Source organism: Oratosquilla oratoria, chromosome 4 (genome assembly GCF_046742065.1).
Source record: "Oratosquilla oratoria isolate Oo_2021 chromosome 4, ASM4674206v1, whole genome shotgun sequence".
In the NCBI taxonomy this organism is placed as follows: Eukaryota; Metazoa; Arthropoda; class Malacostraca; order Stomatopoda; family Squillidae; genus Oratosquilla; species Oratosquilla oratoria.
The window spans coordinates 42,220,359-42,237,069 of NC_134780.1; the positions used below are offsets into that span (position 1 = coordinate 42,220,359).

General features: G+C 40.3%; 1 protein-coding gene across 5 annotated transcripts in view; it reads left to right on the top strand.

Annotated features, from left to right (window-relative positions):
• LOC143024827 (uncharacterized) overlaps window positions 1–16,711 on the top strand; it is an 869,652-nt gene that overhangs the window by 819,541 nt on the left and 33,400 nt on the right. For all 5 annotated transcript variants that reach the window (XM_076184082.1, XM_076184084.1, XM_076184085.1 and 2 more), the window contains one exon: window positions 1,981–2,130. In XM_076184082.1, coding sequence (XP_076040197.1) covers window positions 1,981–2,130 — 150 coding nt within the window. The remainder of the gene's footprint in view (window positions 1–1,980; window positions 2,131–16,711) is intronic.

A 16,711-nucleotide genomic window follows, 5' to 3' on the forward strand; every position in this document is an offset into this window, starting at 1 on the left:
AAAGCCTTGGTATATGTATATGTATATATCTACGTATGTATTTATTTATCTATTCATGTATTCGCTTATTTATCTATTTATTCATTTTTGTTAAATCCGCACAAAATTGAAATCGTCCAAAATCAAATTAAACAAAAAAGTAAATTAATAACTATATAAATGAACAAATATATGAATAAACAAACTATCAGATAGAATAAAAATAAAAATGAATATGTGAATAAATAAACAAATTATCAAATAAAGAATAAAGATAGAGTCAGATGACTGAAACCAATTTGGGTTAAGATTAAAACGACTCAAAAAGATGACGTCAGACAGCTTGAAACGTCTAGTACGTCATCCTACTAGTGATCTAACTTAACCTAACCTAACCTGTCCTGACGTATCCTAACCTAACTTAATCTAACCTATCCTATCATCACATAACCTGCCCTAACCTTACCCAGCCTAGCCTCACCTAACCTGTCCTAGCTTAACCTAGCCTGACCTAATCCAGCCTATCCTATCATCACATAACCTGTCCTAACCTTACCTCACCTACCCTAGCCTAGCCTAACCTGACCTAACCTAACCTGTCCTAGCCTAACTTAGCCTGACCTAATCTAACCTATCTTATCATCACATAACCTGCCCTAACCTTACCCAGCCTAGCCTTACCTAACCTGCCCTACCCTAACCTAGCCTGACCTAATCTAGCCTATCCTATCATCACATACCCTGTCCTAACCTCCAGCCTAGTCTAATCTAACCTGTCCTAGCCTAACCTAGCCTGACCTAATTTAGCCTGACCTAATCTAGTTTATCCTATCCTCACATACCCTGTCCTAACCTCTAACCTAGTCTAACCTAACCTGTCCTAGCCTGACCTAATCTAGCCTATCCTATCATCACATTCCCTGTCCTAACCTCTAGCCTAGTCTAACCTAACCCAACCTAATCTAACCTATCCTATTATCACATAACCTATCCTAACTTTGCCTAGCCTAGCCCAACCTAACCTGTCCTAGCCTAACCTAACCTAATCTAACCTATCCTATCATCACATAACCTACCCTGACCATGCCTAGCCTAGCCTAAACTAACCTAACCTAACATGCCCTAGCCCAACCTAACCAATACTAACATACTCTAACTTGACCTAATCTAACCTATCCTATCATCACATTACCTGTCCTCACCTATCCTAAACTGTTCTAACCTAACCTAACCAATCCTAACCTAGCCTAACCTAACCTTGTTGTCACCTACCCTAATATAATATATCCTAACCTCACAGAACCTGTCCTAACCTAGTCTTATCTTCTCTGACATACGAATAAATGGCACAATGTAGAATGTATTAAGGACAAGAACTACAACGTCAAATTATCGCTTGGTGGGAAAACCATGACGTCACCAGAAGTCCAGTGCACTTAGGGGGAAGGGGGGTGGGGAAGGGACCCGAAGTCGGGTGGGGAGGGGGGGGGGAAGAAAGGACCCGTTGGTAAAGTATTTTATCTCCGCAATTTATATACTTTATTTTTAACTATGAAATACATCAACGACACGAACAGTTACCAGGACGGAAAACAAAAATTTTCCTTGTGGGTCCCCCCTCCTTACTTTGACTCAACCCCCCCACCCCCGACTGCAGCCTCGGATGACGTCATCAACCCCCCACCCCCACCCCGCGATGTATTGACGTTGTGGTTATTGTCCATACATGTGTCATTATGGCTTTCGAATGTATGGTAGAGAAGGGCAGATTGCTAGGTCACATTAGGTCAGGTAACGTTAGGCTAAGTCAGCTTAAGTTAAGGTAAAACAAAGTAAGTTGTTGGTGTAGGTTAAAAGTTGTTCGGTTGTCGAGCTTTAGTGTTCTATGAACCCGAACTCAGGGAAAGGGACCGATTGAGAAAGAGTTCTGCTCTTGTTTAGGAAGGAAGGAAGGTGACCTGACCTGACCTGAGGATGACCTCTCTCCTCCTGCCGTTTCAGGGCGACCTCATCTGGCACCACCGGGGTGACGGGCGAGGCCCCCGGACCCTGTCGCCCAACTTTGGGATCGGAGACAAGGACGGCGCCCCGACCACGGCGGACCTCAAGCAACAGCAGCAGCAGCACCCGGTCTCGTTCCACACCTCCACGGTAAGAACAAAATGTCCGCCATTTTTCTCTCTCTCTCTTTCTCTCCCCTCTCTCTCTCTCTCTCACACACACACACACACACAAAACCAACAATTTATACCCACTCACTTTGGCTATGTCATATCCAATCATACACATTATGATAGACTGTACATATGTAGCAGTGCATAAATACAAACACAACATAACCCGGGAGGAGGAGGAAAAGCGACGACGACAACGAAAACGACATTCTTATAACTAAAGTCGATGCAGCAGGGGAGAAACAGATGTTGTTTATATATATATATATATATATATATATATATATATATATATATATATATATATATATATATATATATAATCTTATTTGTTTGGATTTATATGCTATCTATTTTGTTTTTCAGTGTATTGATTCATTTACGTATTATTTTTTTCATCTATTCGTTTATTTATATTGATTCATTTACTTGTTTTGATTCATGTGTCTGTTTGTCAGAGGTACAATCGCGACCGACCAAGCAATTAGCCAATAACACCGGTTGTTTATTATTATCAAATATCTATTTGTTGTTATTGTCATTTTTTCCTATTCTCAATCGTTCCTTCGTCGAGCTATCATTATTGAGAGAGAGAGAGAGAGAGATACAGGAAGTTTACTACTTTTTTGTATTCATCACATTTCAAATATATCGATTACTTTTACACCACCATTGAAACAAATTTGATGACTTTGATCAATTTAGTATGGTTGATGGTAGACGAATTCAGTTGGTTTAGAGCAGTAATTCTCGACCTTCTTCACTCCATTCGTCCCTTTGTGAATTCTTAACACTCGTTTGGTTCCCCTTCAGTTGTCTCCCAAATCCCACACCGCCAAAGTAAATAAATAAATTAGTAAATTAATAAAGAATAGTAATAATAATGATGACAATATTGATAATAATAATAATCATAATAGTAACAACAACAACAACAATAATAATAATGATGATGATGATGATGATGATGATGATGATGATGATGATGATGATGATGATGATGATGATGATGATGATGATGATGATCAATCTAGTCTATATACCGAAACCTTTTTCCCCTTATATGGGAGGTAGCCAAGTCATAGGCACGTGCCTACTCCCACCCATTTCCCTCCCCTACTTCACCACCCTTTCCACCCCCTCCCATCTCAGCTCCTCATGGATGACGGGTCATCCCTGCATCCGCCAACTGCCCGCCATCATGATAGTAATGCTAATAACAATACTATGCTGGCGAAGAGAAAGCCTTTGTTCTATGACCAAGTTGAAAAACATAACTATCTTATGTTTCTTCTGCCACGACAAAGTAATGGGAGTTTTATTATTATTGTCATTATTCAAATTTCTCATACTACACAGAAATGTATTGATTTGTAACAGCAGACCATGGGCCCCCTAAATTATTGTCATTGTTCTGTCAAAACATCGACTTCACCAAACCGTCGACTTCACCAAACCGTCGACCAATGTCATGGTGGGCCCCAGGTTGACAAACACAAACATCGATTAACTGAATTTAATTAGTTAATCAAACACTAATATTGCATGCGTGTGTGGGTTTGTTTTTATTACTCTGTAGGCTATACAAATCAATCTGTCATTCATTTGTATTTTCGAGCTAATTGCATTTACATACAGCGTTTTTTTACTTTCGCCTCTAAGCTGTGTAGAACAGTTCACTGGGCTGAATAAAATCGCCTGGCGGCAGCAAGAATCCATATGTCTTAGACATTAAGTCGAAATAATTTTCCAACCCAGCCAGAAAAAAATATAAATATTATTCGTCGGTAGACAACAATTGTCGTTATTGAATACTTTCTGATGATCTTATTCACCTAACCTTCCCCATCACCTGCTGTCTAAGGAGCAGTTGATATTACACAGCGGATGTCTGGAACTGAAATATCCATATCATGTGAATTTTAACAGTGTGTAATTCGATCATGAATGAAAACGGAAAAATAAATCATTACATTTTGTTTCTATACTGTTTTTCGAAATCTAGATAATAATTATATGGCATGTTGATACATTTTACCTTTTTCATTCTGCTAGATAACGGAATTTGTCTATAATTTGAATAAAATCGTCTGACAGCCTACACTAATGATGGCATGTTGATACACACGCGCGCGCACACACACACACACACACACACACACACACAAACTTTAATACTAAGAAGTGTAGCATAATGGAGTTTGGAAAAAGCAAAAACAGAATATCAGGAAAATATACAATTGGAACCAAGGAAGTAAAGAAAGTAGGATCCGAAAAAGATTTGGGTGTAATTATCACGAACGACTTGTCCTATGATATACAGATTAACAAAATTGTCGGGAGACTTACAACTTGCTAAGATCAATAAAAGTGGCATTTATATACTTAGACGAAGACATGATAAAAAAAATATTGGTTACATTGATATATATAGCCTATATATATATATATGTATATATATATATATATATATATATATATATATATATATATATATATATATATATATATATATATTGTGTTTACGTATTAAGGGGTTTAAAATTTTGCAGTCTAAATTTCATGGAAAGAAGGGAGTGCCCTTGTTGTTCGCAGAAGACCGACCGACTTTGGGTGGAGTGGCGCCAAGTTAGGCTTCTTGCAAGAAGAGGGCGTCGTCTCGTCTTTGGTCCGTTAGGAGAGGGAAAGTTGTCTTTAAATACTTTAAAACTCCGATTCAAGCCGTTTCAGATCAAAATTTGGATAATTCTTTATTAATAAGATACACTAGTTCATAGAATAGAATAGACGGAAAGATATTTTATTAAATAATTGAATAAGATTGTGCCGATGTCGGTACTGCAATAAACAAAACTGTAACGGTCCACAGTCTCGTGTTTGAAGAATTCATTTCGAGACACCTAATTCATTCAGGTGTTTTAGTATTATGTACCGAATTATGGACACGAAAGAGGTACTGAACATGTCTGATATTCTTTCTTATTTAATTTATTCATTGACTTATTTGTTTATTCATTCATCCTTTTTTTTTTTTTTTGTGTTAATGATTATGGCATTTAAAGATAGGATCTTCTAAGACGACTACTAAAGCTGCAGTAGATAATATCCCCTTAAGAAAAAAAAACTCTTAATGCCAAAACCTGCTTAGACCAGCACGAAAAATTACATGCGGTGGCGTGATTTTTTAAGACTGTTTTGAGGGGATTAAACACAAGTAAGCGTTCGTTAGTGAGAAAATGTAACGGCGAGCGCGAGCGTGAATCATCGTCTGCCTTTCTTGGGAGGTGGTGGTGGTGGTGAGGAGAAGAGAGAGAGACAGAGGGACTGGGCGGCCCGTGAACGCGCACAAAGACTTAGCCGCATCTCTCTCTCGTACATGCAAAACACGTGTGCGAGCCTCGACGCACCACACGCAAATCTCTGCAGTTTTCGTGAACGCACGCACGCACCCGCACACATAGATCGGAGACTTGATTCACCCCAGATGAAAGTATGTTGCAGTGGTCGGGTCCTCACACAAAAAGCAAAATAATACAATTCAAAGAATGACAACTAAAAAGGATCTGAACATTGCTGACATAACATCTAAATAGATACTCTATAGACTGGAACCTTCAGCATGAGAAGAAGAGAAAGAGGTCAAAGAATGATTAAGTTCAAAACTTAAAGTTCTTAAGTATACACATAATGTGACACATGCATGCGCACGTGCGCGTACACACACACACACACACACACACACACACACACACGACTCGATGGCATAGTGGTAGTGATCGCGGCCGCCACTACTGCGGTCCGGGTTCGAATCCCGCCCAGGGCTGAAATAATTTCAGTATCGCTGCGCTGTGTGTCGTTACTCCAACTCTCGTAAGCGGGGAGTTGCGCGCGCGTGTGTGTGTGTGCGTGTAAGGTCACAGCATTACCCATAGGTCGGTCAAATATGGACTCTGAGCTCTTTCGGGAGGGTAGTAGCTGTCGATTACGAGTGCAACACGTGATCCAAGACCGTGGTGGATTGCACTGCTCGACGGCGCAGTGGTAGCGTTCGCGGCCACCACTACGGTGGTCCGGGTTCGAATCCCGTCCAGGGCTGAAATAAATTCAGTATCGCTGCACTGCGAGCCGTTACTCCGACTCTCGTGGTCGGGGAGTTGCGTGCGTATGTTTTATTTATTTGTTTTTAAAGTCACATCATTACCCTGAGATCGGTCATATATAAGTTCTGAGCTCTCATCCGGGAGGGTAATTGTCGTCGATCACAAGTCTGACACGTGATCCAAGACCATGGTGAATCACACACGCAAACACGTTTAAATTTACAGTTGTATGTGCACCCTGCACGCGCGTGCGTTTATCTTGGATCACGTGTTGAACACGTGATCGACAGCTGTTACCCTCCCGGATGAGAGCTCAGGGTTCATACAGTATAGAGCACAGTATACAGTATCATACAGTATCAGTGGCAATGTTGTAATCTTACATACACGCGCGCGCGCACACATTTTGTTCAAGGGGGACAGTAACGGCTTGCGGGACTCGAACTCGAAAAGTGTGTTTGTGTATGGACAGATTTATATTAAATTGTAATATAAGGATAAAAATTACTCAGTTTTTATTTACTGGTTTTATTTATTTGTTTATCAATCAAATAGTGTATTCATTCAATATTTATCGTCATTTTGATTTACGTAAGTTTATTTAGTTTTATTTATCTGTCTGTTTCTATTTTATTTCATTTGTTTGACTGATTTTCTATTTTTGTATTATGGGTTTTGATTATTTATTTTTATTCTACATTTTCTATATATCAATCTTAGTTTGATCTTATTTTCTTTTGCTTTATTTTCATTAGTAGTATCATTTTATTTATTTATTTATTTGTTTATTTATTTATTTAATTGTGATTCGCTGGATTTGTCCCAAAGTAGGTTGTAAACTCATTTAGTTTGTTGATCTTGGATTTTAGATGATATTCTTCCCATCTCTCATTCATCTTCTATTTCTTGTCACGCCTTCATGATGCCCTGTTGTCTCCCATACTACGTTGTGATTCATCTTGGCCTTTGAAACACGTGTTGGACTCGTAATCGACAGCTATTTCTCTCCCGGAAGAGAGCTCAGAGCTCGCATGACCGATCTATGAGTAATGCTTTGACCTTACACGCACACACACACACCCAACTCTCCGCCCACGAGAACTAGAGTAACGACTCGAAGCGCAGCGATACTGAAATTATTTTCAGCCCTGGGAAGGATTCGAACCTGGACGGCCGTAATGACAGTCTGGGATTCTACCAACTGCGCCACCGAGTCGCGCGCGCGCGCACGCGTGTTGTGTGTGTGTGTGTGTACGCGCGCACTCAGTCGAACAAGCTTTGTAACAAGTCATGGTTACGTAGGGACCATTTTTAAATGGAATGACCACAGCTATGGCCTTGGGCGCTCCATCAACACCACCACCACCACCACCATCTCCATAACGATTTTCTTGCCCGTCCGTTGTTTCATTGCGAAGGAAACAATACTCGTGTCAGCGCGCCACAACAAGAGAAGACTGTGCGACGGAGTAGGATGTGTGTGGGGGGTGGGGGGGCGACACGCAGAAGGAGGCGAAGGATGTGGGACGGCAGAGGGCACGAGAGGGCGTCGGGGCAGGAGCGGGAGGTGCAAGGTTACACGGGTCGTCGCTAAAATAAGACCGACGAAGTTTCTTTGCGCACCTGTTCTCCTACTACCGTGCGTGAGCGTACGTACCTGCCTATGAGCGAGGTTCTTTTGATGTGGTCATGCTCTCTCTCTCTCTCTCTCTCTCTCCCTGAAGTGTTTGTATCTGCGTGTTAATGTCTCTTTTATTGTGTTTTTTATTTCGAGTGCACGAGCATTTGTGTAAACAGCTAAATCAGTTCAGATGTGTGTGTGTGTGCATACAGATATTTGTGTCTAGAATTGGATATTTACGTGCGTTGCAGTCCTTTTTTTTTTTACAAAATCAGGAAATGGGGCTGAAAACGAATGCAGAAAAAATATCGGAAATTTCAACTTCCATTGTTAAAAAGATATATTGCTGTGTCAGGCTTACATGATTTGCATATTCAATATAGAAGAATGATTATCATTACTATTATCATCATTGTTATTATCATCACTATTATTATTATCATTCTCACTTGTTATTTTAGTTTTTGCAATTATACCCTTTCGTTGTGTAGGATGTTCCATCCATCTGAACAGAATCGCTAGGTGACATCCAGGATCAATAGCAAATGCTGCGAAAGCAATGCTCTCGTTCCTAGCTAGAATGACACGGTAAAGACGTCTTTACCTAGAATTCAAAGGTTTTATCCATTAAAGACACCCCCAATACGTGGTAATAATTACGTTTGCCTCAGTCTTCTAAATCATGAATAGGTTGGTTCTTATAGACACTCAAATTCAAGTAAAAACGACCAAATGAACCAATGGCTACGTAGAGACGACAACGACCGTTACCCAGGCCAAAGGCGGGAGGCCGAGTCGAGTGAGCGGGCGAGTACAAAGCAGGCCTATGTCGGTCGACCCGATCTCCACCCACCTACCTTCCTTAACCTAATTCTGGTACACGCATTCCTAATCAAATATTTATCGTCTACGCCGTGTTCTCTCACCGAGTGCTAGGGAAACATGCGTATGAAAGGAAGAGAACGAACGCCCAAGATGAATTAGTCTGTCGAGGGGCAAGCAGATGTAGACACAGCTGTGAATCTAGTCAGGAGGCCTGTGGTCTCCTCCCCGCACGTGTGTATATGTAGTCGAATTTGATACGACCTGCACCAGCCACATTGTCAGGACCGTTTGTGTCGTGGGACTGCGTGTGTAGTACATTCTCGATAGATGCTGGTATTCTGTTAATCAATAACCAAGCATGCAAGGATTGGCGCCTACTTTTTTGTAGTGTTGTGTTAAAACAGGCCTTTTGGGTGTGTTCTGCATTTTAATGGCACTCCACTACCGTTTCGTCAATGGAAGTGTGTTAGAAGAGGGTGGAGATGCTTTTGTATATCATGAGTCGTGCGAAATATTTCGAACTTGAATAAGTGGGTAGACTCTCAGGGCAAGTATTAATGTGTCATTTTTAGTTGAGTATGGAAGTACCTAGCAACAGAGGAAACTTATACTCGACCGCGACACAGCAGCAGGAACAGCAGCAGCAAATTGTCGGCGGCAAATGTGTGTGAGTCATCGTTCCTGCGTCCCGAACTTCTCTCTCTCTGTCTCTCCTCAGACTCCGTGCCGTCGTGTTCCTGGTAGTACCTAAACACAACGTCGAAACTTTTATGCCACTTAAAGGGAGTAGCGAGGCCTGTGAATAGGTCAACGTTTTATTAGGTAATACCCCTTTCATCTCCAGGCAGGCAGCATTGAGGAGCGGATGGGATAGTTACTTTGTCCCTCAACAGATGGCGGGAGTGTGGGGGTGTCAGATCGTCGGGGATGTTTGGGGGGGTGGGTCATTGATTCATACGCGGTGTTTGATGACCAGATTTTTAACATTATGTTAATAAGTTCATGGTAGTTACATTTATTTGTGGTCACGTAGTTTATTAGATTTAAGGATACTTGTTTTAGAAGACTGTAGCTATGTATCCAGCTATACTTCAAGAGAGTTCCAAAATCTGTGCAATTTTCTGGTGAGACTTGGCAACGTCGGACGCTGTGGTGGTTGGGCTGGAATTGTTTTCATTTGGTAGTGCATGTGTATAGTGGGAGAGGAGAGGAGCGGCAACTTCGCTCCTTGGTACCTTCTTTGTTATTTGTGTTTTTGTCCCGCATACTGGCGCAAAATGCAGTGAATTGTGTATGTTATATCCAACAGTACTGATGTCGATGGCAGGGGCGGAAAATTACAAGGAATTATGATTTATCACTGTGGTTTAACTTGGGAGTGGGCAAAATGCGAAGGGTGTTTAACATGACAAATTTGCACACCGTTCATGTTTTATGGTGTTACAGTTTTCATAATGGAAAGATTGAAGCTGATAATTACAGATGCCTCGTTAGAAAGCATTGACAAAGGATGAAAGTATTATATAGGCCTTTAAACTGACAATTGTGCAGTACAACCGGTGTATCAGTGTTCGACTACGGACAATGGGGATGTAAGTGAGCAGCGAAGTAGGAAACGGCAGTGGACAGAAAATGATGAATGAAAATTTTGATACAGACTCAAAAGACTAGAAGAGTGGGACTAAGACGGGCAAGTGATGTGAATATACACTAAAACACCAGTGTTGTCTCGTGATATTGGTTACGTTTAAGCTGTCATGACAATGTGGGTTTTGGTACGTGATAGTGCTAAGAAAAATCATTATGTCCCCGATGTAGCCAAGATGTACGTGACGTGAGAGAAGACAAGGAGCATGGGACTATCGTGGGGTGTACTCCGATGAAAAAAGGAAGACAAACCACATGAGGTTCTGCATAGGCCCATGAAAAACTGTGGTCCTTTGTGGAGAGCAGGTTGTGCAATCACCCTCTTGTTGAACAGACAGCTGTAATTAACTTGTCAATTGTGTTACTGTCATATCTACGTGGTCATCATTTAAAGGGAAAGTGTAATTGTGATGAAACTGGTGAGAAAGTGATAAAATTCATGTGTGGCTAAATTTATTGTCTTTGTATCCTTATATACTTCCTGTTCCACTAATGTGATCTGTGCCTTTCACATATATATAGAGAATAATGTATCCTCTGCAGATTAGTGGTAACTCAAATTAATTATTCTATGTACAAGAAGGCAAGGGGTTGGAAATTATGGTTATGAAATTAATACCAAGAATTATGTCACCTAGTTGCTAACAAGGAAATTATTTTTAGATATAAGGCTGTTGCAAAAGATGAGGTACAGGGAATATTTAGAGGAATGAAGGCTCGAAAGAGACCTGGACTTGGTGAATGTCATGCAGAATGTCTGTGCTGAGTGAAGTAATAATGGAATATGTTGTGGGATTGTTTAGTGTGTGTGTGTGAAGGAAGTAAATGTCGCAATAGATTGAAGGTGTGTGTATTTAGTTCTACTATACTAGTCTAGTAGGACAAATTGAGTATAGATACAGTAGTTGTAGAAGGATCAAACAGGTGAGTGCGGTAGATAAGGTGCATTGGCTTATAATGAGGATAGGGAGATGAGGAGTGATGGTGGTAGAGCATTGTAGATCTAGAAGAGGAAGTGGGTGTATGGATCAAGTTTTTGTGGTAAGGAAATATTGAAATTTGGGTTGGGGTTGTTATGGATTTAAACATTAGCATATGGTCATGTTGATAGATTGAGATGTGTTACAAATACACAATAGTATTAAGAATAGATGGAGATGTGTTGGAGGTTAGGCAATCAGAAAATCTATGATGCCAGGTGTGAAGGTCAGAGATAGTGAGGCAAATGTAGTGCTGGCAGTGTTGTGATGTCACTATGGTTGGATGATCATTTTGCATGTGTATGGGGTGGTTAGAGAGGGAAATGTAGGATTGTGAGTCAAAGGTTTGGAATTGGTGGGAGGACAAGTGAACTAGCCGATATTCATAGAAGACATTGCTTGTCACTGATTCTAAGGACATGCTAAACAACTTGGTAACTTACGATAGTTTGAAAGAGTATGGTTGTGAAGAAAGCTACTAGTGGAAGTGGGTGAAAACAAAGTGATGGGATGTACAAAGAATGATGATGGTATCATGTTGTGGACATGTGAAAGGAGACCAGCTAGAGGAAGTGTCAAGTTGTATGGTATTTGTGGTTGCATAAGAATGTGAATTGTGGAGTAGAGGAAACAAGTAAATAACTGGTTGGAAAAAAAAAAGTTGCAAGGAAAATGTTACATGGAATGACTAAGCCCAGTGAGCAGTATGTAAAAGATATCTGGAATAGGGATGAAGAGATATGATTCACCTTGGTCTTTGGATCATGTGTTGGACTCGTGATCGACAGCTATTTCCCTCCCGGGAAAGGTGATGTGTTAAAGGATTATAATTGGTATTGCTAGAATGAGTAATGAGAAATGTGTGGAGGTGAGGCAGAGGATGTGGTTGTTGTCGTTCCCTAGACTGTCTGTCCGAGCAGTCCCGTCTCCCCAAGGAAGGCCACAGCCGAAACTGGGTTTTCCCACAAATCCTTTATAGAGTGTATGTTGTGTTGTTTGTGTGCATGATTGTGTATAATGCAGTCTTCCATTATGTGTTGTATGGTATGGGGTGAAGTGTTACATCCTGGGCAGCTGTTCACAACACGGTCGTCCAGCCTCTTCTGGTAGCTTAGAAGTGCTGGGTGGTGACCGCATCGCAGTATGTGGTTGGGAAGGTTGTTGTCAGATTGGGTAGTTCAGAAAGTGCTGAGGTGGTTTAGGCATATGGAAAGATTTTTTTTTTTTTTTTTTTAAGGGGAATGGACCTAAATTATTCACACACACACATATATGGAACCATATATGAATTTGTAACTTGGTATGAGAAATTAGTAAGAGAAAGGACCCCCAAAAGTGCTATTCTTTCCTGTATACTTCACTTGGGTAAATACACACGTGTAAAACTCGACCATTCCTCTCAGCACTTTGGGTACAGAGGGTTGTCATGTCTCCTATCATGCTGCTTGGGTCAAAGGCAATGCAGAGTTGATTCACCCTTCCCCGTCCACTGAGTAATTGATGAAGCAGATGAGTAGAGTATTTCTTCATTCACAGTTGCCTCCATTCATTCCTATCTTTTGTACTTTCATCTCTGTTTGACAAATCTACATGCTTCCAAAGCCCCCACCCCGGTCCATCTCATTCTTGGTCTTACAAACTCAGTCCATCCACTTCTCCTTTCAACATTATCTGTTAGTTTTACTTCATTCACTCATCATGTGATTTCATCATATTTCAAACTATTTCAGTAATAATAATAAAAAAAAAGGGAATAGATAAATAATTCTCATAAATACAAATGGCAGACTGAACTTCTGAAAGCTCCAGGTGTGGGGGCATCTTGAGTTACACAATGTGGATTAATGAATTGACTTTTTTACAAATTTGTGAACTTGCACAGTGGCAAGTGTACACATACATATGGCCTTTTGATTGTAGTCTCTTAAAGCCAGTATATACCTTTATGTATGTGTATTCACCTCCTTGTGATACACAGGATAAGAGACACTAATGGGGGTTCCATAAGTGCTTAAATTGGGCAAAGTTAGCTTTGAATTTGCTTATATTATCTCTTCCTCTCTTTCCTCTCCCATCTCTCCTCTCATTCTCCCCCCTCACCTCCTCCTGTCTCCTTTGGTTTCTCTCTCTCATGCTTCCTCCCTCCTCCTCCTCCTCCTTCTCCTCTTCCTCCTATACCTGCCTCTTCCTCTCTTCCCTCCCCTCCCCTCCCCTCCCCTCTCTCTCTCTCTCTCTCTCTCTCTCTCTCTCTCTCTCTCTCTCTCTCTCTCTCTCTCTCTCTCTCTCTCTCTCTTTCCTATCTTTCTCTTTCTATCTCTCTCCTCCTATTTGTCCCTCCTCCTCCTCTTCTTCCTCCCCCTCCTCTTCCTCCCCCTCCTCTTCCTCTTCCTCTTCCTCCCCCTCCTCTTCCTCTTCCTCCCCCTCCTCTTCCTCTTCCTCCCCCTCCTCTTCCTCCTATACCTCTCTCTTCCTCTCTTCCCTTCCCCCATCTCTCCTCCTCTTCCTCCCTCTCCTGTCTCTTCCTCTCTCATCTCCTCCTCTATCCCCTTCCTTTCCACCCCTCTCTCTCTCTTTCTCTCTCTCTTTCTCTTTCTATCTCACACACACTCACTTGCTCACTCACTCTCACTTGCTTACTTTACCTGGTATTTCTTTCATCCCATTCTAGGAAGTCAACACTCCCTTCATGTTTTGAAACCTGCTATCATGTCACTTCTTTCCTTTCTTTAAATTTTGCCAATCCCAGTATGTATTGATTTTTTCTTATACTGTACACTGTTTTGTCAGGTAGGCATGGAACAGTTTTTGGTGGAGCTCAATTTTATTTTACACAAGTGTGTGTGTGTGTGTGTGTATTATATATATATATATATATATATCTTCTTGCTGGCTATGAGAGATGTTTCTAGCCGTCGGTGAGCTTGATATATATATATATAATATATATATATATATATATATATATATATATATATATAGATCATTGATGTTTTTCATACAATGACTATGCCCCTTGTCTTTTACACTTGCCATTTCTACTGTAGCTCACCAAATTTATATGTTGCATGTATCCTATTATGATTTGTCCAGTTGTATCACAGAGCATTTGTGGGTATTGAAATCTAGTTGATATATTTGACTTCATACTATATATTCCATTTAGTTCCTTGTGACTGCACTGGATCTCTTGTATTTCAGGTCTTTGTATGATTTTGTTTTCTGTAAACTTGCTTACATATTTGTCTGTTCTCCACAACATCCTAAGTCTGCAGTAGATGAAGAATGTTGCTGGTATCATTACCAGTAGTTTTGACGCTCCACTTTGTTACCTCTTTATACCCAGTGTATTCCTCTGACTTCACTTTTTTACCTCTTTATACCTGGTGTATTCCTCTGACTGGTGTTTTCATCTTACCACAAAGAAGTCTTCATATGACTGTTTTGGGTGCTTCCACATTCAGCTGTTTCTTTCTCTATGGCAGTTTCAGGATATCTATAACCTCCCCATGTTTACTATAGACAGTCTCATCCTCCAATATTCCACTTGCACGTGCATCAGTTCTTAGATGTATGTAATTTCATTTAAACATTTTCCTTCCATGTAACTGTTAATCATCTATGTAGCATTGATAGCGGAATACTATCATTACTTCACCCTATTGAATTAACTTTAGAGTTTTTTCTTCAACAAAAACCTTATCAGATTCACTTACCAACCTAAACTATTCTATAGGTATGTGAATGACAAACTAAAAGATAAACATGAAATAATGAAACTGCATCAAGGGAATAATGAATATATAGATGATGTAGAAATGGCTGAAATTATGAAAAAACATTTTAAATCTGTATTCATAATTAAAAGTACACAAAATTGGGAGGAAGGACAAAGATCCCCCCAGTGAAAGAAATAAATGTGACACAGAAGGAAATAAGGGACCAAATTAAAAAAAAACCCTTGACGTTAGAAAATCACACGGGCCGGATGGAATAGCAAATTCTTTCACATTCGTCCTAGCCCCAATTCATAACTTATATTTAGCGCTTTCCTCACTCCATTCATATGTACAAGTTTTAATTCATGGTGATATTACCCACTCCTGCTTCAAACCAACAATCACCATAAATATTTCAGTTTCTTTATTTTCCACTTATACAAACTTCACATCAATTGTGAAAGCTCATCACTTCCTCAAAATTTCAAACCTGGTATTGCAGTCTCATGGTCTTGCATGTGCCTTTCTGACCTGCTCAGTCTTACTATTTCTCCAGATTCACAAAACACAGGTTTGTGTTTCCCTTTCTCATGTGTTTCTTCACTGGGCTCTTTTTAAGTGAATATCTGATTTATGCACATGCCATTTCTTTACAAAAGCCACAATGTCTTCATTGTTCTCTGTATTAGAATTTTGCCAAGCACCTTACCTGGGATGCTCAAGAAGCTGATGCCTCTATTTCTTACATTCATATAGGTTAGCACTGTATATTTTCCTCCATTTGTCAGGTACATGTACCCTCCATCTTGCATAACAAATTCTTTAAGTGCACCTACCAGAAAAAAAACACTATAAAGTTAATCTAAACACCAACTGCTCTTGAAACCATTGCCTCTGATTGTGCCTTATAGCATACAAAGTGCTCACAAGGGGCTAAATATCTTAACCTTTTCAATATGAATCAGATATTCGCACACACATCAGGTTGCCTGATGTATGATGGTGCATCACAATACGCACATTACAAAATATAATGTTACATACATATACCAAGGCCTTTTCCCCCTTTCAAGGGAGGTAGCCAAAAAGAAAAGTAAAAATATAATGTTACTTTTGTTGTATTTGTTCTCTTTCACTCTGGTTAAACATGTCACAGAAAACATAATTAATCCTGTTCACAGAATACGGGGGCCACTCAGCTACAACAAAATAAATATAATCAGGAAGCCAATGCTGGCATGCTCATATACCCTACTCATGGCTTATGACACATACATAGGTGTCGCCAAATTCAAAGGGTTAAGTCTACCCTCAACCAAGGACAAGACAATCAGCGGGCAAAAATACATCAGCTCAACAATAGAATTTTTCTACCTGATCCAGGTGTGGCTTGCCCAGAGTGTGGAAGGATATGTGGGTCAAAAATTGAACTCCACAATTGCCTCCATTAGCACCAGTAACAAAGACCTCAGCATCACCAACCAACTTCAATCATCCCATCTCACCTCACTGGAGCATTGTTGTCATCAGTCACCAACAGACTATCCCAAGCCACATGCATTACATATCCTTACTAAACATTACTTCCTTGTCCAAATCATTCAGTGATCATTCAGTGCCACAGTTTTTCTACATTTCAATTTCACCACAACATTAATGGGACTAGGCA